Source organism: Bidens hawaiensis, unplaced genomic scaffold (genome assembly GCF_021521415.1).
Source record: "Bidens hawaiensis isolate Kalapana, Puna unplaced genomic scaffold, B.hawaiensis_p1.1 tig00074872_1, whole genome shotgun sequence".
Classification (NCBI taxonomy): domain Eukaryota; kingdom Viridiplantae; phylum Streptophyta; class Magnoliopsida; order Asterales; family Asteraceae; genus Bidens; species Bidens hawaiensis.
In genome coordinates this window covers 1-24,289 of record NW_027502988.1, presented here as the reverse complement: position 1 = coordinate 24,289, position 24,289 = coordinate 1, and the positions used below count along the sequence as shown (strand labels likewise).

At 35.9% G+C, this 24,289-nt stretch overlaps 1 protein-coding gene across 1 annotated transcript; it reads right to left on the bottom strand.

The window, feature by feature from the left end:
- Positions 1-10,497: 10,497 nt before the first annotated feature.
- Positions 10,498-11,682, bottom strand: LOC143606452 (uncharacterized). Its single transcript, XM_077082217.1, has 3 exons — positions 10,974-11,682; positions 10,845-10,894; positions 10,498-10,758 (listed from the first exon to the last, which is right to left on the bottom strand). Exons 1-3 carry the CDS (start codon positions 11,680-11,682, stop codon positions 10,498-10,500), a joined length of 1,020 nt encoding a protein of 339 aa, XP_076938332.1.
- Between the last annotated feature and the right edge of the window lie 12,607 nt (positions 11,683-24,289).

Below are 24,289 nucleotides of genomic sequence, written 5' to 3'. Positions count from 1 at the left end.
CTGTTCCCGTTTTTATTATTTTATTTTTGTCTTTTTCTGTCTCACATTGCGGATAATGTGAAATTTAAGTGTGGGGATATGGAATTGATGTTTTAAATGTACTAACAAATAACAAAAATAAAACTAAAGAAAGGTTTAAGAGAAAATTTGATTAAAAAGGTAAGATTTTAAAATTTTTTTGTCCCTTGTTTTCATTTTTTGCATTAAACAGGAAATGATATTAACTACCAATCATTATTACTCTTGAATTCTTAAAAGAAAAATGAGTTTTTAAATCAAAGCATATAATTTGGGATGTGTCGGTAGGCTCAGCTCTTTAGTTGGTATAGACAGTACATGTTTGACTTTATTTGAATCTTAGTGTACTTGAACTTTAGTGGGATGCATAAAATAATTATGGGATGAAAGCCTAGGCCATACTCAAGCCACATATTTGATTTGATTGCTAATTTTTTATGAAAATCTGAATACTAAAATACGATGCTTGGGTATAGGTTTAACGTTAGGGTAACTAGTTATCCCGTGATATCAACATACAAAAACATACTTCTAGCTTTAGTGGTAGACACTTCATCGGTGTATGGTTTTATAACCTTAAATCCTATATTGATGGGATGCTCTAGGATTCGGAGACTATGGGTCGGTATACAATTTATTGCCAAATCATAAGTTATAAAACTTGATCACTCGTGCTTTAAAGTACAAATTACATTACTGACTTGATCAATGACGTTGTTAGCCATATGTGGTCTCCTTGCTCGCGTCCTATTACTATTAAGAAACAGACCACAAGGCTCACGTCATATGTAATCCCACAGATGAATTCGTGTATACTCACCGATGGTGATGGTCCTGTGTGTTGCTTGTTAACGTGGGTATGCTATGTAGTGGGGAACACTAGCTATTTAGTTCTTAATTGCACTTAATTGAGTATCTAAGTGGCTGCCTAGTAGACCTTAATGCTTAAATTTAAGTGGATAAACAATATCCTTGATCGTCTCAGTTTTGCTTAAATGTTATATTCTGTTTTATTCAGTTAGATATGACGTTTAAGTCAACTTGAGGTGGTTCCGGATCGGTAAAACCGAGCAAAAGAAAGATATTTATTAATCTTGGCATCCACTAGTTCATATAAACTTAAAAACCATCACAAGTTATTTGTCTCGTTGCGTATGGAAATGGCATGGGTTTAAAGTAGACAAACACATTGGCAATAGCGGTTAATGTTTTGATAATGTTTTTGAATATTGAAAAAGAAATCACGAATTGAGTTACTACTATATATCGGTTATGATCCTGTGCATACTTCTTTTTCAGGGACGAAAAAGGTTCAAGTGTGGGAATGTTTGATGTGATGTGAAACACACATTTTTCCTTGCTATTTTCTATGTCATTTTGTGCTTAAAAGTTAACGGATATCATTTGTATTTGCGTGAATTTACATGTTTGTGAATGTGATAGGTCCCATGTTGAAGAGAGTGAAAAAACGAGTTTAAGGAAGAAGAAATGAGCTCAAACGAGATTCAGATGAAGCTGGTATACACGTTTGAAGATAAGTGAGTTAGAAAACGAAAAACTAGCCAAATGACATGGCCACACCGCGCGGACACCTAGGCCTTGGTGTTCACGTAGCGCGGCTCCCTAGGGGCTGCCTTGACATTTGACTGTTGTTGGCCACGACACTTTTGTCTTTTGTGGGTTTGTTTAGGACCTAGTTTGTCTTGTTAATCAAGTTTAAGTAATCTATTTAAACCCTAAATCCCTATGATTGTTTGATTGATTAACTACTTAAAAGTATAACCTAGCACAAGTGGACTCACAAAGGGAAGTGTATAGGACACCGAGAGTAACGTGATCAGCTAATCACAGCTGGCCATTGTTATTACCTGTTAGCCTTACTATCCTTGTACTAAATAGTTCCTTAAGTGATGACGTTTGTGTTTCCCTATAGAATACCAATGGATGGAGCAAGAAAGGTTGTGGGTCAAGAAGGTCGTACGGGGCGTCGTGGTAGGCCACATATTACCCGGGAAGCTTCTGAAGAACTGATTACTAACTCGAGGGAAGAAGGAAGAGAAATAGAGCAGGACCAGAGTAACAATGAGGAGTATCAACTTGATCCTGCTGTTCAAGCCGCCATTGCTCAAGCTGTAGCTGCTGAAGTGAAGAACATGCATCCAGAAGGGTTTGCTGAGTGCCATGTAAGGACTGCTGAGAAGATAATGGAGAGTGTTAAGAAGGGTGATGAGAATGAGAAAGGTGAAGCGAGCGAATTTCTTTTGGTAAGATTCTATAAGGGAAGAGAGAGACGAGGTGGATGCAGCTACATATCATTCAAGGGATGTGACCCACCGAAGTTAACTGGCTTGGAGGACGCGACAAATACCCTCCAATGGATAACAGTGATTGATGAACAAGGTTATCCAGATTAGCGACTGCCGTTCGGATCAAGCAAAGGGATTGGCCACCCAGTCCTTTGGCGACGAGGCGATGTTTTGGTGGGAAACGATGGAATAAAGGAAGACGACAGAGGAGATAGAGGCCATGAGGTGGGAAGATCTGAATGAAATGGTGATGAAAAGGTTTTGTGCTGATACTGAAGTGGCGAGAACAGAGATGAGATTTCTGAACTTGAAAGCGAGAAAAATGACGCATCGCGAGTACACCACTAAGTTCAACCGCATGTCCAGGATGGTGCCGGATATGGTGAACACTGAAGCGAAACAGATAAAGTGCTACGTCCGGGGACTTCCATAGACTGTCGGCACGTTAGTTATGGCTAACACACCTGCTACCTTTGACTCCACATTTGAGTTAGCAGAGATGATTTATAATGACCTGGCGGCGGATGATGTGGAAGTGGAAGATAAAGGAGGAGAGAAAGGAACCAAACGGCCTGTATATGCCGTAGAGCGTACAAGGAAGAAGGCGCAGATGATTGCGGGCAAGGAAACATTCAAAGTGTGCGGGAAGATGCACCTGGGAGAATGCAAGGCTTGTTCAAACAAATGCTACTAATGCGGAAAGAAGGGGAATATCTCTCGTGAATGCACCGATGACCAGAAATGTTACAAATGTGGTAAGCCAGGTTACATAGCTAGGTATTGTGGAGAAGCCATAACGATGGAGGGAAGAAGGGAAGACGCGTAAAAGGATGGTCTATCAGCCACCGAGAAGGTTGCAGAAGAATAAGTGTCCTGCCACAATTTGTTTTATGTTAATGTTTGTTAATTGGTGTTTTATGTTACAATTTGAACCTATGTTTGAATGATTTCTTTCTATTTTCTTATAAATGACTTGTGATTGACCAATAATCCTGACCTAGTGAGCCAAAAGTAGACGATAATGATTAGGATAATGTGCCTTTTATAGTGTGATAAAGAATATTGGGGGAACTTCATGGTAAAGCTACATGAGAAAGCTAAAACCCATGATCATGATGATTGTGTAGACAAAAGATAAAACGGTAAGCAAGAAAGTTAGGACGTTTTATGAAAGGGCAAGAGCAGGAAGTAAACCCGTTGGGGTAACCAATTAGGTTTCAGGGACGAAACCTCTTTTAAGGAGGTTAGACTTGTAACATCCCGGAATTTCCATATATTATATTAAAATATTAATTACGACGGAAGAATTAATTGAGTTAGTAGAATAATAATAATATAATAATAAAGGTAAAAAATATGGTGGGCTATAATAGATAGAATTAATTATGGACTTAAGAATGAAGATGGGCCTAAGGTCCATGGGCTTTGGGAGTTTAAATACCCCTTAAACCCTAAGTCCTTTTCATCTCTTTCATTTTACACCATAGCCTACACTATCAAAAACACACACTTACGCCAAACATTCTCTACTCTATTCTATTCAGCGAACCAAGACCAACCGAAGGTAAGAAATCATTTATCTCAGCTGACCCAACATATTAGAACCTGCCACTACAGCCCCGTGATGCCGAATGAGCCGTTTGACTGTAGATCTAGCTTTATTCGGGTGTTTAATTAACCAAAAACAAGCTTAAGGGCCACCTTAGCTCAGATCTGGACACCCCGAAGCTACCTGGGTCATAAACGATCAAACTTCGGCCAACCATGGTGGTTAACGGTGGCCGACGGTGCCGGGATTGAAGAAAAACCCTAAAAACACGATAAAGGAGGCTGACCTACACATATACGGGGTACAAGCATATTCTCCGTATATGTATGTGCGACGTATAAGTATATGTAACGTGTATGTATATGGGGCGTTTTATGGGGCGTATATGTATATGTAACGTGTATGTATACGCATCGTATGTGTATATGTAACGTATAAGTATATGCAGCGTATATGTACATTTAACATATATGTATATGTAATGTGTATGTATATGTAGCGTATAAGTAGGTTCAACTTGTAAGTATGATCGATGTGTATTTATGTATGCCATGTATGTATGATCAGCGTATAAGTACTAAGAACACATAAGTCACTTATGCCTAAAACTTATACGTAGCGTATAAGTTATAAGGCGTATAACTTATACGGGCATATAAGCTTATACACTAGGTTGACTTATGCGGTAAATGACTTACACACCCAAAAACTTATACAGACATAAGTGATTTTTCCAAATAAACGAAAGATATACAACGTATACGCATGTAAGCTATAGATATGGACTTATATGAAGGTTAAGATAAGAATAAGTAAAAAAGTAATAATAAAAAGTAACGTTTAAAATGAGTAGGACTTAGAAAGAAAGGACAATAAAGCAAACGAACTCTAGAAGTAGTAATTGATTTATGTGCCTTATTACACAGTCAGTCGCACATTGCAAAGGAAGGACATAACCCTCATCAGGACCGGAAACAGGTGAGTTTCTAGCCCCATTTCCTTGCTATGTTTTCGGGTCTGTGTGCATACTCAATGTGAAGTGTTAATACACTTACCTTAAGGGTAAGTGTGTGCTACAAATGATATATGAGATAGTTATTATATTGAGGTTATGAAGGAATGCTTGTTGATGCGTGAACGATCTTCGGATATTGCACGTATCGCCAAGGAGAATGATTGCTAGATGAATGTTGTGAAGAATCCTTAATGTACATGTATGTTATGATGTGACTTTCTTATTATGTAAATGATGTATTTATAGGAAGTTTGTTGTAGATAAGTAGGGTTAGAGGGTGGTAGAAGTGGAAGGGGTTGGTAAAGGTGCAAGTGGCATGATGATAGTACGAGGGAGGAAAAGCCTCTACATGCCTTCGTTATTAAAGTGGCATGACGTAAGTAAGTGGGAGGACAAGCCTCTAGGTGCCTTCGTTATTAAAGTGGCATGACGTAAGTACGTGGGAGGGCAAGCCATTACGTGCGTCTGTAAACAAATGGTTAAGACGTAGGTGCAGTGAAAGGGTTAGTGTTAAGGTGAGCAGGTTAGATGAATGATTGTGTGTCTTTGGACACGTATATAAATGCATGTAATGGTTGTATGGTAAGTTGCTTGATTAACTAGAACTCACTCACCGTAGCTGAATTTTAGTATGCACGCATGTAAATAGGTTTAAAGAGCTAGCATGAGGATGGCACAAGACATAGATTTAACGGCTGTCATCTAAGATGGAAAAAATGATGTTTTATATACGATTGTTTATGTTATGTTTAAAGATAAGAGTTGAATGTTTTACATTGAATGATTGAAGTTTTATATTTCGCGAAAGTAGGGCACCGGGAATGAGGCCTTACACAATATCAACAAACATTATTTGACCAATTCTCAATGACTTCTAAAAGATTTTGATAATTTCCAACCGCAGGAAAGTTTTCATTTTTATATTTGTCCAATTTATAATTATATTTAATTATCAAGATGCATGCCTAAAATAAACCACACATATTTCTGATAATTATTTTATAATCATAGCTCATTGTCTCTTGAAGCTAGAAAAATTAAAATATGAGCCAGTCATGAGCAATATTTAACGAAAAACTAGCTTAAAAGAAAGTGTATGGAATATGTATAATTTACGAAACGAATATGACCTTTTAAAGTTAAAAGTTAGAAATTTTAACTGAAAAGTTGAATTTTTTTTCATGATGGTAAGTTACTATGTATATATTTTTTTCCAGTTTGACATTTGTTAGAAGTAATTCGAATTTGCAGCAGCCAAGTACAAGAGATTCGCAATACAAATTTATCATTCATTTCAAAGTTTATACTATTTGGATAAATGAGACGAATGTTGTGGGTTATTAGTTTACTTGTAATCGTCTTTGTATTTACAAATATAATCTTAAATATTCACTATAATTGCTTATTTATGCTAAATAATCATCATCTTTAATTTTAATGATACATTCCAATCATTTATATATTTATTTATTTCCTTTTTTAAGAACCGAATTTGACAACTCTTTTGTAGTTTTTAATAGTCTCCAATCTCAACAAAGTTTCCATCTTTTATATTTGAACAATTTTTAATTACGCATAAAAAAACAAAATATTTGGTTTACTCAATTTATATTGTTTCCATAGTTAGCAACAAAATTCACAAATTTAGTTGTGGTCCATATAAAAAAAGCAGTTTTTTAGTTTTTAAGTATGATCATACAAATTAATTTTTTTATATTTTAATTTGAACTAAAATTTTCATAAACACATTATGCTAAATATAATCAAAAAGACCAAAATTAATTTGACTCATAAATTGGTTCTAAAAGTTAGTGTGACAATAATGTTACTAAGGAATATGGATAGAAAGAACGGTTTGAGTAATGTAACTAGATTGAGAATAATTAATTTGGGTAGGCGTTTTCTTGAAGTAAAAGTTATTTCGGATACTAATACTGTTATTGCACTTATATAATTCGTTGTGGTTAACACTTTCAGTTAATAAATTTTCGTTTAAATTGAAGAGAATGTAGTTTTTTCCAGTTGTAGTCTGTTTTGCAATAACCATTAATAAAAGTCAAGGTCAATCTTTAGCAAGAGTTGACATATATCTCCGAGACCCGGTGTTTAAAGATAGACAACTCTAGGTAGATTTATCAAGAGCGGAGAGTGGTGTTAAAATTATTATATTAAACAAGGAAGACAATGTTACAAATAAAGAACAAATATGGTTTATAAGGAAGTCTTTTTAGTAGCTTATGAATTTTACATTTTTGACTTTTGATTATGTTTTCAAAGATTGTAATTTGAATGTTATTTGGGTTTATCTTTGTATTTCATAATTATTTGTTTTCGTACCAATATTATTTACAACTTAAAGTATGTTGTCGTGCCGAATAAAATATAACAACTTATGTTGTCCTTTCAAATGACAACTGTTTGTTCGAAAATTTCAATATTTCCACCTGTGTCGTACACGGTTTAATAACCTAGTATACTAAAAAAAACATTGTTTTTGTTGGGTTTTTACAAGATTATCGAAGTCCAAATAAACCCTATATTTAGAAAAACGCAGCGGAAATAATTAGTTTTAAATCTTGTTTACCGAATACACATAAAACCCGTTTTATATTGAAACCCAATCCAAGATCCATATACGATATACATACTATCATAACAACCATAGGGTGTTAGTTTACATACCTTTTAATTTCCAGAAATTAGAAGGGGATGAATGAGTGAATGACGAATCTTCAAACGAGAAAACCTCAAGCTTGTATACCTCTTCAAGCCAATAAACAAAACACCAAGTTTGCTAGGATTTACACTTTGCAAAGCCTCCCTTGTTCTTCCTCTTGTTTGTCCGAGAGAAGGAGAGAGATGAGAGTTCTTGTGTGTGTGAGAGAAGGTGTAAGAGTTGTTATGTGTGTCCAACACTCTAACCCAATCAAGGTTATTGCATGTTTGATAATAAAGCGACAACAAGAGAGAGGGGGGGGGGGGGGGGGGAAGGGGGCCGGCCCCTTTGGTGTTTTCCCTCCAAAACTTTTAAACCAAATTATTATTATTTACTTGTAACATGTTTATTTAACATTTCATAAAACAAGTAACATGCAAAATTTGTTATTTAACCAATTTAAATAACATCTCACAAATATAAATTATCCATATAATTTATTACACAAGTGAAAATATTTAGAAAACCATATTTCCAAATATTATAAGTGTTTGATATTTATTAACTAGATCATATCTAATAATAAATATCGTGGTGTTTGTCTAGCTTGTTATTGGGTACGACCCGACTTGGATCATAACGTACTAGCCACATCAACTCAAATATGTGTCTTGGGCAGATCGATTCCAACAATCTCCCACTTGCACAAGATACATAGAAGATTGATGCAAGTAGCAAATACCGCCCAACAACGGTTTACTACCCCTAATACGCATGACGAAGTGCCATTCAATAACATCATCCCCTTCAAGTCCCTTACTTGAAATGATTTAGGTGAAACTATCATTTATCCTTTTGTCTCAAATGTCATGTTAAATCCAGAGACACAGAGTGATCATTCTCTGTTGATTTGACTTATCAGGCCTTAGACATTTAACTCTCAACGACTAAGAGGGACAAATCCCCTATTGACTACATATGTCTCTCACTATCACCTTGTACTATACTTGAGCTTAGCCTTATGTACTGACATATTTCAGAGCAGTGAAAAACTAAGTCAAAGTATAATAGTCGGTTAATATCAAGACCCAATATGTATCTTAGGTCGGAAGATAATATGATGTTCGCCTTCAATCAAATTTACTTATGACCACAAATCACAAGGATTCCATGCAGTAAAATTTGAGGGCGGGTCAGTTCAATATTTATCCCATAAATATCTATGAACCTTGGCAAAAACCCTTTCTATATTCATACCTTATGAATATCTACCAATCCAAGTTCATAATAGTCTTACCTTCACATTTGTTCCCACAAATGTGATCGACTACGGACATTTAGAATAATTAACTTATTCATGCATTTAAATATGCTAATATGGAACATAACTCAAAAGCATAATCCTAACCAAAACCATATGATTGAGACAAAATAATAATTGTTCCGATATCCAGGGCCGTCTCCGAGAATTCAAATACCTAGGCGGAGCATTAAAAAAAAAAGGCCCGTAGGCCCTAACGAGTAAAGAAATATGTAAGATATTCTTTTAATCGACATAATCGTTATAACAATAAAAATAGCAAAATGTCTAACCAATCATTCGTTAATTACTACGCAAAAATATAGTAATAAACTCAAATACAAAAATATCTAACGTATAACCAATGATTCGTGAAGCTCTCCTAGCATTCTTGACAACAAATTGTTTAATCATCTCTTCGCAGTTTATACTATCTAAGATTTCTCTCTCGATGGCTATCATCGCCAATCCATTAAGTCTTTCTTGGGACATTGTGGATCGTAAATAAGAATTTAATAACTTCAACTTTGAAAAACTTCTTTCTGCGGATGCCACAGTGATTGGAATAGTTAACAATATTCTATAAGCGATCCTTGCATTTGGGAAATTTTCTTGGGACTCGTTCAAATGCTTCAAAACTTCAATAGGGCTACTAAAGTCCATGGAATATAATGCGTCTAATGAGCTTAACTCCATATAAAGCTCCTCACCATCAATATCCTATCTTCCTTCAAACTTAAGCGCACTTTTAAGAAAATTACAAGATAACTTAAGATCTTCATCTTCAATTCCCCTCAAGTTTTGTGGAAACAAAAATCCAAATAATTTCTCATAATTTTTGAATTGATCAAATCTTGTCTCAAGAGAAGTAATAGCTTGATCAATAATATATAAAAAATAATTTACTCTAAAACTCTCTTGAGGAGTAAATGAAGCTTCTTGGCTACTTGAGCACTCATCACTTTTTTTTCTTTTAATTACACGTTTTTGTGCAAATATCGGGTCAATACCCATTTCAAAAGCAATCTTCTCGGGTCAATACCCATTTCAAAAGCAATCTTCTCAGCTTCATCAATCGCTTTTGAAAAACCATTTTCTCTAAAATCCTTGAAGAAGTCAATCAATCTCTTTATTTCTTTAATAGCAATCTCTAGGTGCATATCTTTCGATTGTAACCTTTTACTCACTATATTCACCTTGTCCAACACTTCATACCAGATGACAATTGATACCAAAAAGTCAAAACCAATATTTTCTGCTATTGTAGTTGCTTCATCTGCAATTCCAAGATCACCATCTTTTTCAGCAACTTCAAGTAAAGCCTCTCGTACATCAGCAAGTTGCAATTTAATAGCTTTAACACTTTCGACACGACTTTCCCAACGTGTTTGAGACAAAGACTTCAGACTCCAAGATTTGACACTATCTTTCAAAATTTGCCACTGATTATTAGAATTTGCAAAGATAGTATACATACGTTGGATCTTTCCAAAAAAAACTTGTTCCTTTAGTAGAAATCGTAGCCATATCATATAATGTAAGATTAAGTGAATGGCAACCACAAGGAGTGTAAAATGCTCTAGGATTCTCATTTAAAAATATCGTTTGCACTCCTTGGTGTTTTCCTTTCATGTTTGCTCCATTGTCATAACCTTAACCACGCATATCATCCAGTTCTAAACCAAGAGACTTTAACTCCTCAACCGTAATATCAAATAATCCTTTCCCTGTGGTATCATTAACATCCAAAAACCCTAAAAAGGACTCCTCAACAGTAACCGAATTAGGAGAGAACTTTAAATACCTCACAATTATAGTCATTTGTTCCTGGTGACTTGAATCTGGAGTACAATCTAGTATGATTGAATAATACTTTGCTTCCTTTATCTGTTTTATGATTTCTTTTTTAAATTCCTGAGCTATCATAAAAATTAACTCATTTTGGATGTTGTGTCCCAGATAATGAACATGAACCTCATCATTTCATGCTCTTTTATAACCGGATCAAACTCTTCCAACATTTCAACAAGACCCAAGAAATTTCCATTACCTATTAGATACAAATTCAAATAAGAAGTACAATTAGTTACAATTTGGTTGAAGTAAAAAAAAAAACAATTTACCATTACCTTTTTGATACAACTTTTCTTTGGTTCCACGAAATGATAAATTATTTTTAGCAAGAAACTTGACTAATGCAACGATTCTTAAAAGGACTTGCATCCAATAGTCTTTTTCTTTCTTGAATTGCTCATACTGAGTTTTATCAATTGTTTCGTTCAACTTTAATCTTTTACGCATATCAAACCAACTATTCATATTTGTGAGATGATCCAAGGAAACTTCATGGTTTTTGACACTAGTGGAAGCATGGTGCCAATTATTATAACCTTCCCCATCCAAATTACCATTCGGGAACCCTTTTCTAAACAATTTACAACAGAAACAAAATATCTTGTCTACCTCTATCGAATATACTAGCCATGGGCGATCACATTTCTCCAAATTTGATAAAGTTCTTGTATATAGAGTTGATGAAAATCGTCTTTTATGCTTATCATACGGACCATTTACTATATTATTATCTCTTTTAGGACCTTTCTTAACCAAAAGTTTAATCTCGTCAGAATTAAGTCCTTCCCACCTTCTTGGATCAAATATATCAACATGATTATGCTTGACATGCTCTTCGTTTATATTAGCCTCAACATGGTCTTCCTCTTCCGGCTCTTCATGTACTACTTCCGCATGATTTTGTTCATTAGCATGTTCTTTCTCTTCAACCTCTTTCTCTTCATTAGGCTTTTCAACTGCCGGTTTTTGTATAAAGTTATGCATAGCACCGGCTTGAGATTTTTTATTGCATCATCTCGTTTTCTTTTTTTACGTTTTTGAGCACCGGATAATTGTTTAGGAGGCATATTCCTATTATTTTAAAACAAAAATATTATTTATATTCAATTACACAATACTTTATATATTATATATAAAAATATAATTCATAATTGAATTATTGTATTGGGAGTGGTGGCCATGGACTGTGGCAAACTAGCTATCAATATGGTCCTCACAATACTTTATATAATTATATTCTGTATATTGTAATGGATGTATAAGGATAGATGATAGTACTAGTAGGTAAGATACATACACAAGCAATTGATTAATCAAATAAAATAATCGATATATAAACTAGACAACTAGTTGAAACCCAAAAAAAATAACATATACATACCTTCAGAGTTCAGTCCTTCACAGTTCACTCTTCAAGCTTTAGCTTCTATTCGGCACTTTGGTCTTCCTCCCCTTCGATTATGTTCTTCACAACCAAGTAGGTCACAACAAGTCAATTAGGTTTTAGATTTTGGGCTGTCAACTGCAATTCTGTGGATTATGGAATAATGGAATTCAAACGATTTTTAAGTTATGATTGGTTTTTTTGTTTTTTTTATTAGTTTGGGCCCAATACCACAAATGGATTATGATAACACAAAAATTGGGCCCAATATATACGGGGATTAAGATTTATTCCTATACTATAAAGGAATATAAAAAATATATACATATATATATATATATATAATTTTATGCCCCCGAAAATTAGGTGCCCCGGCCGGTTGTCCGGGTTGCACCACCCAAGAGCCGGCGCTGCCGATATCCAAATACAAAATTTGATCAAATACAATCACTAAAATATGGAAGTCCTAAGGCACAAGTATGACCTTCATGCTTTGGCCTTTCTAGGAGCTTCGTGAGTGGGTCCGCAATGTTTTGATCAGTGTGAACTTTGCGAATACATATCTTTCCTTTTTCAACTTCATCCCTTATGTAGTTGAATCTCCGCTTAATGTGCCTTATCTTTTGATGTGCACGGGGTTCCTTGATTTGAGAAATCGCACCCTTGTTGTCACAAAAGATATCTAGAGGGTACTAAATGGTACAGACTACTCCTAGATCGGCCATGAACTTTCTAATCCATGCAGCTTCTTGAGCTACAAATGAGGCAGTGATGTATTCAGATTTAGTGGTGGACAACGCTACCACATCTTGTTTTGCAATCTTCCAAGAGACAGCCCCACCATTTAGTACGAAAACATATCCCGATTGTGATTGAGAATCATCTCGATCAGTTTGGAAACTTGCATCCGTGTAACCCTTTACAATGAGTTTATTCTCACCAGAGCCATATATTATAAACATATCCTTAGTCCTCCTAAGGTATTTCAGTATGCTCTTAACCGCCATCCAATGGCTTGTTCCTGGATTTGTTGGTATCTACTTGTCATGCTCAAAGTGCATGACACATCCGGCATAGTGCATATCATGGCATACATGATGGAACCTATAGCAGATGCATATGGGATTCCATTTGTTTTGTCTTGCTCATCCTTTGAGCTTGGACATTGAGAAGCAATCAATATTGTTCCTCTTTGAATAGGTACCAAACCTTTTTTAGAGTTGTCCATCTTGAACCTTTTCAAAATTTTGTCAATGTATGCACTTTGATATAAACCTATCAACCGCCTAGATCTATCCCTATAGATCCTTATTCCCAGAATATAGGCGGCTTCACTAAGATCCTTGATGAAAAAATAACTTCCAAGCCAGGCTTTTAGACCTTCCATGGTTGGAATGTCATTTCCAAAAAGTAGTATGTCATCGACATATAATACCAGAAAGGTAATGATGCTCACACTAGCTTTCTTATACACACAAGCTTCATCAGCATTCTTGATGAATCCATATTTCTTAACTTCATCATCAAAACGGTGATTCCAACTTCTAGATGCTTGTTTCAGTCCATAGATTGACTTCTTCAACTTGCGTAATTTATTAGGATGTTGTGGATCGACAAAACCTTCAGGCTGAACCATATAGACATCTTCCTCAAGGTGTCCATTTAGAAAAGCGGTTTTGACATCCATTTGCCATATCTCATAGGCATTATATGCGGCTATGGCAAACAATATCCTAATAGACTTTAGCATCGCCACCGACGAGAAAGTTTCATCATAATCAACCCCTTTAGTTTGAGTGAAACCTTTTGCTACAAGTCTAGCTTTATAAGTATCCAAGTTTCCATGCATATTAGTTTTCTTCTTGAAAACCCACTTACTTCCAACTAGTATGGAACTAAGAGGTGGTACAACCAAGTCCCATACTTGGTTGTCATGCATGGATTGCATCTCAACGTTCATGGCTTCAAGCCATTTATCACAATTAGATTGTGACATTGCATCTTGGTATGTGGTGGGTTCATCCGAATCTACCACATAGCATCCATCCATTAAAAATCCATATCTTTTAGGTGGGTTGTTAATTCTACCAGATTTGCGAACGTTTTGTGTGTCTTGATCAACCATTTGATCATTCTCAACAACCTCTTATTGATTGCTTCTGTCAACCAAACGTATATCGGATTGTGGTTCTCGATCCTCCTCGAGTTCCACAGCTCTTTCAGTTCCTTCCATAAGAAACTTTCTTTCCAAGAACTCAGCCTTTCGAGCAATAAACACTTTATGCTCGTTTGGATTGTAGAAAGAATATCCCATCGAATCTTTGGGATATCCTACAAAGATACACTTAGTGGATCGGCTTTCAAGTTTGTTTTGGGTGTTGTTCTTGACATAAGCCTCACAACCCCATACCTTTAAATATGATAATGATGGAACACTTCCATGCCATATTTCAAAAGGTGTCCTTTCCACTTTCTTGGTTGGTGCCATATTTAGAATACGGGCTGCAGAGATCAATGCTAAACCCCAAAATGATAGAGGTAACGTGCTTCTAGCCATCATAGATCGAACCATATCCAATATAGTTCGATTTCTCCTTTCGGGCACACCATTATGTTGCGGTGTTCCGGGTGGAGTGAGTTGTGAGACAATCCCACAACTCTTAAGATGATCTAGAAACGCATCATTGAGGTATTCACCTCCTCTATCGGAACGAAGTACTTTGATTGTTTTGTTGAGTTGATTTTGTACTTCAGTTTTGAAGACTTTGAACATTTCAAAGGCTTCATCTTTGTGTCTTAACAAGAACACATACCCATAGAGACTATAATCGTTGGTAAAGGTAATGAAGTATCTTTCACCATTCCTTGTCATTGTCTTAAAAGGACCACATACATTCGAATGTATGATACCTAATAAGTCTTTCGCCCTTTCATTAGTTCCACTAAAGGGATCCTTGGTCATCTTTCCCAATAAACAAGATTCACACTTATCAAATGAATATCATCATTCGATTCCAAAAGAATATTCTTTTGAAGTGTATGAATACGATCCTTGTTTATGTGACCAAGGCGACAATGCCAAAGAAAAGTCTTACTCAAATCCAATATGAGTATTTGGTGCTAGATTGGTACAACGAGTTATCAATGGATGTATTATCATGAACTAATTCATAAATTCCATTAGATGGCATTGCTTTAAAATATAAGACATCATTCATGAAAACATAAATACCATCGTTTACAAACTTTAAATCATAACCAAATTGTCTTAACAAAGAAACAGAGATAATATTCCTAGTCAAACTAGGAGAATACAAAATGTTTTTCAAAATAACTTTTAAACCATTTGGAAGCTTTAAAACATAATCTCCTCGGGCTTGGACATCAACCTTTCCTCAATTGCCCATGAAGAGACTTATATCTCCTTTCTTGTAATCATTTCTTCTTTTGAACTCCTGCAATGAATTGCATATGTGAGTTCCACATCTGGTATCCAATACCCATGTGTTAGAAGAAATAATATTAAGATCAATATGGATCATGAAAGTTGTACCTGAGGTTTGCCCCGCATCCCTCTTAGCTTTCAACTCCTTGAGATAGGTTGTACAATTTCTCATCCAATGGCCTATCTCGCCACAACCAAAGCACGGATCCTCAGCGCTAACCTTTAGTTTCTTCAGTTTTGGTTCCGCATTTGCCTTTCCCTTGAACCTCCCTTTGACTTGCCCCTTACCACTAGCAACCTTTGCCTTGGGTTCTGGATGATGCATCTTCTTCAAGCCACCCTCATTGATTGCAAGAACGGGTAAAAACTTTTTACCCATTCCTGCTTCGGATGTTTTGAGCGTTGCGTGAAGCTCACCAATACTCTTGTCACATCCATTCATGTTATAATTCATAAAAAATTGTCTAAAACCTTTTAGTTAAGCCATTAAGGATCATATCCGTGGCTAACTCTTTTGAGATGAGATAGTTAAGCCGTTCAAGCCGATCAATGTGGCTTTTCATATTAAGCACATAAGATGAGACAGAATGGGTTTCTTCCATACGACATGCATGAAACGCTCGAACCGTTTCGAAGCGTTCTACCCTAGCTTGAGTAAGAAAAATTTCCTTAAGATGAGTGATCATGTCATATGCCCCATGATTCTCGATATCCTTTTGGATCTCGGGAATCATTGTTCTCAACATGAGGCAAGAAACTTACACCAAGTCCTTGGTGTATTTTAACCAACCATTGGAGGCATCCAAGTCATTAACATCAGGTTCATCAGGAATAGGATCATCCAGAATATAGGATTTCTTTTCTTGCTTGAGAACAATTCTCAAGTGTCGATACCAATCCATAAAGTTGTTGTAATTCAGACGATCCTTATCTAGAATGGATCTCAGTGATAGATTATGCACATGTGGGATAATTGCGTTCGGTGCATTGTTGTTTGCGGCCATCTATAAATTTAACAAAGCTCAATTTTAGTATTTTCGATATCATTAATAAATTTTAATCGTTAATACCCTTTAATGTCTCCAAGAAAATTAATGATTAAATATAAAATCCAACGTTTCACTCAAATAGTAGTTAGGTGACCTTTATCCTACTATTCAAATTAACAAGGTAGTCAACGTTTGACAATTGCAACCCTTTGCAACTTCTAGGTTTATGGGATCAGCTAAATATCATATGTTTAGTTGGCATGTTTAATCCCATCAACACCTTTGTACGCCATGCTTCGGTGACCCTATTCACATGGTTTCCAAATCAAGTCATCTACTTACACACATGTGTGAGTTTAATTATACAAGTGGTTAGGTGACTTTTATCCCGCAAGTATTGTAAATCCACCTCAAGATCACAAGTTTTTTTAAATGTGGTTAGGTGACCTTTATCCCACATTAAGTTCCCAAGTGATTCGAGTTTCGTATAAAAGGATGGTGTTCAACTTGTTTTAAAATGGATTTTAGTTTTCAAAATTCTAGATTGGAAAACTATTTTATGTACCTTCCACTTGAATGCATTCAAATGTATGGTACCCTTTTGAAACCAATTTTCACAATTCCTTTAATAAAATCCATTTTATTATGAAATCATTAATAGTTAATAAAACCAATTTTATCACTTAATAATTTCAAAGGAATCAATTTTATGCAAGTTGTTGATTTTAATTGTTAACATCCCATATAGATAAAACAAAAACATAAATCATCCATACAAGCATAAATAATAATCACAAGTTCATAACCATAGCCACCTAAATTGACAACACTTGTTGACCGAAACAAGTGTGTCATAAGGTCTCTCCTAAGGGACGAGCATGACACAAGGTATGTGATAGTGAACTCCCACTTGACTCTACATCCATATGCTTCAAGTGTCCACCTTTTGTTGTGATCCTTTCTCCTTATTTGGGCTCCAACCAAAGTGGTATTGTAGTTGCATCTTCTTTTACAAAATATATCCTAATACATTTTTCTAGTAAAAGAAATACAACTATTCTACTTATCATTACAAATCATTTGAAATGAATAAATTGATTACAAACCCGAATAAAGAATATTTCAATTAAATGAATAAACCACAACACATCACTTCAATATACACAAGATCATGGCTAGGTTATGAACATCCACACAAGCAGGTCAACCTTTAACCAAAATGGTTCCCCTTTGACCCTTTGTTCTCGGCCAGAAATAGAGAACATAGAGTTCTCGGCTAAGAGCCAAAGCTTCAGAGTTTTCGGCCCGGAGTTCTCGGTCAGTAGAGAACCTGGAGTTCTCGGCCAAGACCGAGAACCTTGAGTTCTCGGTCAACCGAGAACACGTTTTCGGCCAACCGAGAATTATGGTTTCCAACCATGAGTTCTCGTCCAACCAAGAACTTTGGCCAGACCGAGAACCGGTTTCCAACCATGAGTTCTCGGCCAGAGCTGAAGAACACATATTCTGTCCAAACAAAATTTGTCATCCAAATGACTTAATTTTTCCAGATATCCACATACATGTTGTGGTACAATTTTGAAAAACCAAGGGGCAACCAATATGCCTAAAGTTTTTGGCCAATATGGTAAAAAATACCAAAGAACCCGAACACTTTAGATCCCATTTTTGAAGCATGTAATTGTATAAGAGGCTCTTGATGCCATTGTTGGGTTTTTACAAGATTATCAAAGTCCAAATAAACCTTTTATTTAGCAAAACGCAGCGGAAATAATTAGTTTTAAATCTTGTTTACCGAATACACATAAAACTCGTTTTATGTTGAAACCCAATCCAGGATCTATATACGATATACATACTATCATAACAACCATAGGGTGTTAGTTTACATACCTTTTAATTTCCAGAAATTAGAAGGGGATGAATGAGTGAATGACGAATCTTCAAACGAGATGACCTCAAGCTTGTATACCCGTTCAAGCCAATCAACAAAACACCAAGTTTGCTAGGATTTACACTTTGCAAAGCCTCCCTTGTTCTTCCTCTTGTTCGGACGAGAGAAGGAGAGAGGAGAGAGTTCTTGTGTGTGTGAGAGAAGGTGTATGTGTTGTTATGTGTGTCCAACACTCTAACCCAATCAAGGTTATTGCATGTTTGATAAGAAAGAGGCAACAAGAGAGAGAGGGGAAAGGGGGCCGACCCCTTTGGTGTTTTCCCTCCCAAACCTTTAAACCAAATTATTATTATTTACTTGTAATATGTTTATTTAACATTTCATAAAACAAGTAACATGCAAAATTTGTTTTTTAACCAATTTAAATAACATATCTCAAATATAAATTATCTATATAATTTATTACACAAGTGCAAATATTTAGAAAACCATTTTTCCAAATATTATATGTGTTTGATATTTATTAACTAGATCATATCTAATAATTAATATCGTGGTGTTTGTCTAGCTTGTTATTGGGTATGACCCAACTTGGATCATAACGTGCTAGCCACATAAACTCAAATATGTGTCTTGGGCAGATCGATTCCAACAGTTTTTACCAAATTTTAGTTTTGAAAATTAATCATATTGTTGCCAAGCACAAACATAATGTTTTCAGAACAGAAATCGATAACATGGCCGGATGCATTGTTGTTTTACCGCTTGGATTGTTTGCATCGGTTATAGCCACCGGATAATATTATTGTTAGATTTGTAACATGTATTCAAGAAATATTTTTATCAAAAGAGGCTTTGAGGATGAGTAATGTGGGTGTTCGACCGGAGTAATATTTTTTTCTTAAGATGCAATTTTTTAAAAAAATTCAAATATTATATGTGTGTGTGTGTGTGTGTGTGTGTGTGTGTTTAATAGCGAACCGATTAATTTTTATAATGAGATAACTTTTTTTTAAGTTAAAACATAGTTTTTGTTGCTAAAATATTTATATATTTTATAAGTTAGTTTATAAAGAGATAACTTTATAGAATAGTAACAAAATTTCAATATTGTTTCAATTATGTCATATTGTCATTCATTAACTTTTTAGTCTCAATTAGGTTACTTCACCTTGAATTAATGTTATAATCCTAGGTTTTTTTACCTCTTTAAAAGGTTACAATCTTATTTGGCAATTCTTTATCTTTTTTTATGCTTTTGTGGAATTGAACTTGGAAATGGAATGCCTTACTAGACATAGTTTTTGGACATTTTGGTCTTTGAAGTTTGAACTCTAGTGTTCTCCGGCATGCCAAATCACTCACACAACCACTACTACAATAACCGGAAATAACTCCTCTACATACTCATTATGACGGAAATAACATAAATAACATATCGACGGTCATACCACATTACTATAAGTACATATACCTCTATAGATATAGAAAAACAACTCACTAAGCCGTAGGGGCGGTTTACGCTTGGTATAGGGTGGGCCGGTGCCCACCGTCCGGCTGCCGGAGTACCGTATCTGCAGGTACACGTTAGTATATGAAGATTCTAAAATCAACTAGTGCCCACCGTCTGACCATGGCGGAACTAAGGGAGTAAGTATGTGAACGTATTGTATGTTGCTTGATTAACTAGAACTCACTCAGCGTAGCTGACTTTTAGTATGCACGCAGGTAAATAGGTTTAAAGAGCTAGCATGTGGTTGGCACATGGCATGGATTGAATGGATGACATCTAAAGATGGAAGAAACAATGTTTTATCTTATGTTTTATGTTGAGACAATTTGTGATTTTTTAAGAAAAGTATTCTATGGTTGAAGGAAATGGTTGACTTTTATTATTCCGCGAAAAGTTTTAATTAACTTTCATATTTAAAACTGTGTTTATGAGTAAATCCAACGTCCAAAGTAGAGCACCGGGACCAGGGTCTTACAAGCTGGTATGGAAGGCCACGGTCCCGGTGCCCTACATTGGCGATGGATTTACTCGTAAATACAATTCTAAATATCAGAGTTAATTAAAAACTTTTAGCGGAATACAAAACTTCAAGCGTATATTACCTAATCATTCAAATCTCTCCAAAATAGACATCATTGTCTTTCAAATTAAAACATAGATCATAATAACATCATAACATTTTCCTCAAGATGCCAGTGTCTTCAGTCCAATGCCATGTGTCCGTATCAAGCGAGCTGCCTCAACGTATTCACATGCGTGCATACTAAAAGTCAGCTACGCTGAGTGAGTTCTAGTTAATCAGGAAAGATACGATACATACACATACTTACTTATAAATGCGTATCCGAAGATACATATCACATTCTTAACATGTTACCTTTCTTTATACGTATTCATTCTTTCTATCATACTTTCATTCTTTTAGCCTGTGCATTTAATACATAACTAACTATTCGTTTTAAACAGCATTTCGCCCTATAACTTTCGCAGATATTATTAGGGTCTGCAACTCTTTTAACCATCGCATAATTTAGAAGAGTCTGCAACCCTTTAACCTCCACAAATATTATTAAGGTCTGCAACCCTTTAATCTTCGCAGATATTTTTAGGTCTTCAACCCCTTAACCTTCATAGATATTGCTAGGGTCTGCAACCCTTTAACCATACATTCCATCTATCCTTTAATCATATATACCATTTCCTTAAATAACATACTTTCATACATACTCATTTCATTACTTACCTTCATACATACATATTTCATACTAGACATACTACACATTACTTCCCCTGACGATACGTGAAAGATCCAAAGATCGTTCACGCACAGACAAGCATTCAGTCATAAATTCATACCATATTATCACATCAATCATCATAGCATACACCTACCATTTATGGTAAGGGTATTAACATTCACATTGAGTATGCACACAACCCCGAAAACATAACAAGGAAGTGGGGCTAGAAACTTACATGGATCCTGTTTCTTTCTGAGTTTATGGTAATACCCCTCTTTAGCTGTGCACAGATGACTGTATAATAATTACAAGTATCAATTAACAATTTCTAACTACATCATACTTCTAAGTTATTGTAACCCCTAGCTACAGGGGCCTGGGGGCTACGCCCCTGGCAGCGGGGTCTAGGGGCGGCATCCCCTAGCAGGATTCAAGGGGCAGAGCCCCTGACTGGGGTCGGGCTTCCAAGTCAACATGGAAAAATTTTATTTCATTAACTTCCATAACACAAATTTCATTAGAATTCTTATATTATCATTTTATTCGCTATCCCATTCATTTTGACGAATGACTTCATACGTTATAACGAATGGTCTGATTCGTTATGAAAACTTCATTCTGGTTAAATATCATTCGCTATGCCATTCGCTATGACGAATGGTTCCATCTATAATAATGAATGGCTTGATTCGTTGTCTCAAAATAACGGATGAATGGATAACGAATGACTCTTCTAGAGGACGAATGGGGGCTCATTCGTTACTGGATCATACAAATATGTCCTTTCACTATGATTGTATCACAAATGAATAGTCATAGCCTATTCATAACGAATGAACACCAATCTTTTCAAACTTTGACTTAAGTGTCAAAGTCAAAATCGATAAGAACATTCAACACCATATCTTAACTTAACCTTTGATTCACAACGAAACAACATAAAATTGGTATCATTGAACTCGTATTCCAAGCGCCAACAAATCCCAATCAACCCACCATCCAAACATCGGATTTAAAAGGTGTATTTGATTCATATATATTGCTGCTTCTTCATACTAACAATTAAACCATCATACGTTAACGAATTTTAACAGGAGTCATTGAGTTTGGTTCGTTTTTACCATATTCATATAGACATAGGATTACTAAATGAACCGAACGAGTTTTTGTTATAAACGTACCTTTAAACTATTCGGTTTAAGAACACGATCTAGTATTGATGTAGGTTTTGTTTGTCATGACGATCTAGCACCAACGAGCTTGAGTCTTTTCCTCCAGATCTTGGTTCGGGATATAGGAGGTGTTTGTGTGTGTTTTTAATGATGTAGGCTATGGTATAGAGATGGATAAAAATGGAAAGGATTAGGGTTGAAGGGGTATTTATACTCCATTAAGCCCATGGACCTAAGGCCCATTACCATCCCCTATTCCATCTTTTAATGCCCAAACCCACCCTCTTATAGTTTATTTATCTAAACTGATACACGACACGTTAATAACAAACGAAATTTCCTTCATTAATATTATCGAAAGTAGGATGTTACATGGTATCAGAGCATAAGTTAGAAAGAAATAAGCATCCTACATGCTTAAACTCGAATAGAGAATGGGACTTAAGTAAGAAAAGAAAGAAGATGCCAGTCCAGGAAAGCCATGTGTCACTCAAGCATGCTAAGTATAGGTAAAGTACGTGATTAATTTCATGTGTAATGTAAGATGTGTAAGGAAATTAGCTTAATTGCTAGAGATAGGAGTGTATGATTATATAAACTCTTTGATTTTTTAGTTGTTTAAAGTAGAACTAGCACAAATGGACTCACAAAGGGAAGTGTATAGGACACGGAAAGTAATGTGATAAGCTAATCATAGCTGGCCACTATAATTACCTGTTAGCCTTGTTATCCTTGTACTAAATAGTTCCATGAGTGATGAAGTTTATGTTTCCTTATAGAATACGAATGGCTGGAGTAAGGAATGTGGTTGGCCAAGGAGGTCGTACTAAACGTCTTGGTAGGTCACATATTGTTCGAGGAGCTTCTGAAGAACCAGTTACTAACACGAGAGAAGAAGGAAGTGCAACTAGGCAGGACCAGAGTAACAATGAAGGGTATCCTGCTATTCAAGTCGCCATTTCTCAAGCTGTAGCTCCTGCAGTGAAGAATTTATAATTTGGTAAGTCTGCTGAAAGCCACACAAGGACCGCCGAGAGGACATGGGAGGATGGTAAGAAAGTCAATGAGAATGAGGAAGGTGACTCGAGTGAAGTTCGATCCATGAAAGTTGATGAAAGAAATAGAGGCCGAGGTGGGTTTAACTACAAGTCGTTCAAAGGTTGCGACTCGCCAAAGCTGATTGGTTTAGGAGATGCAATAGCTACCCTCCAGTGGATAACCATAATGGACAAGGTTATCCGAATTAGCGAGTGCCGTCCTGAACAAGCAGTGGGTTATGCTACCCAGTTATTTGGTGATGAGGCTATGTTCTGGTGGGAGATTGTGGAACAGAGAAAGACTCGAGAAGATATTAAGGCTATGAGGCGGGATGATTTGATGGAAATGGTTATGAAGCAGTTATGTGCTGATGCTGAGGTTGAGAGGGCTGAGATGAAGTTTCTGAATTTGAAGGCAGGTAAAATGACCCACCGTGAGTACACTAATAAATTCAACCACATGTCTAGGTTGGTTCCCGACATGGTGAACACTGAAGCTAAAAGGATCAAGTGCTACATCAGAGGACTTCCACAAAACGTCCGCACCTTAGTCAGAGCTAGTAAACCTACTACTTTTGACTCTGCAGTTGAACTCGTAGAGATGGTTTATGATGACCTGGCTGTGGACGATATAGTGGCAGAAGAGAAGAAATAGAAGAAATGGGCTGCTCCTGCTAGGAGACATGGTACTAAGATGTGGAATCCTATGGATAAGAAGTAGAAGGTGTGGGAGAGAAATCCCTGTAAAATGTCTGGTAAGATGCATGGTGGTGAATGTAGGTAGGGTATTGGCTCTGATACATGTCACAAGTGCGGGAGAATCCATGCTGGGGAATGCAAGTTTGGTTCGAATGCTTGCTACAAATGTGGGAAAGTGGGACATTATGCTAATGAATGCAATGCAAAGCCCGCGTGT

Excerpts from the sequence above, each read along its gene's own strand:
- LOC143606452 (XM_077082217.1), bottom strand. The coding sequence starts at position 11,682 with ATGCATAACTTTATACAAAAACCGGCAGTTGAAAAGCCTAATGAAGAG. Across the intron at positions 10,895-10,973 it reads AGAAAAGTTGTATCAAAAAG|GTAATGGAAATTTCTTGGGT; the intron begins GTAATGGTAAAT and ends TGTATCTAATAG. Across the intron at positions 10,759-10,844 it reads TGTTGGAAGAGTTTGATCCG|GAATTTAAAAAAGAAATCAT; the intron begins GTTATAAAAGAG and ends ATGATAGCTCAG.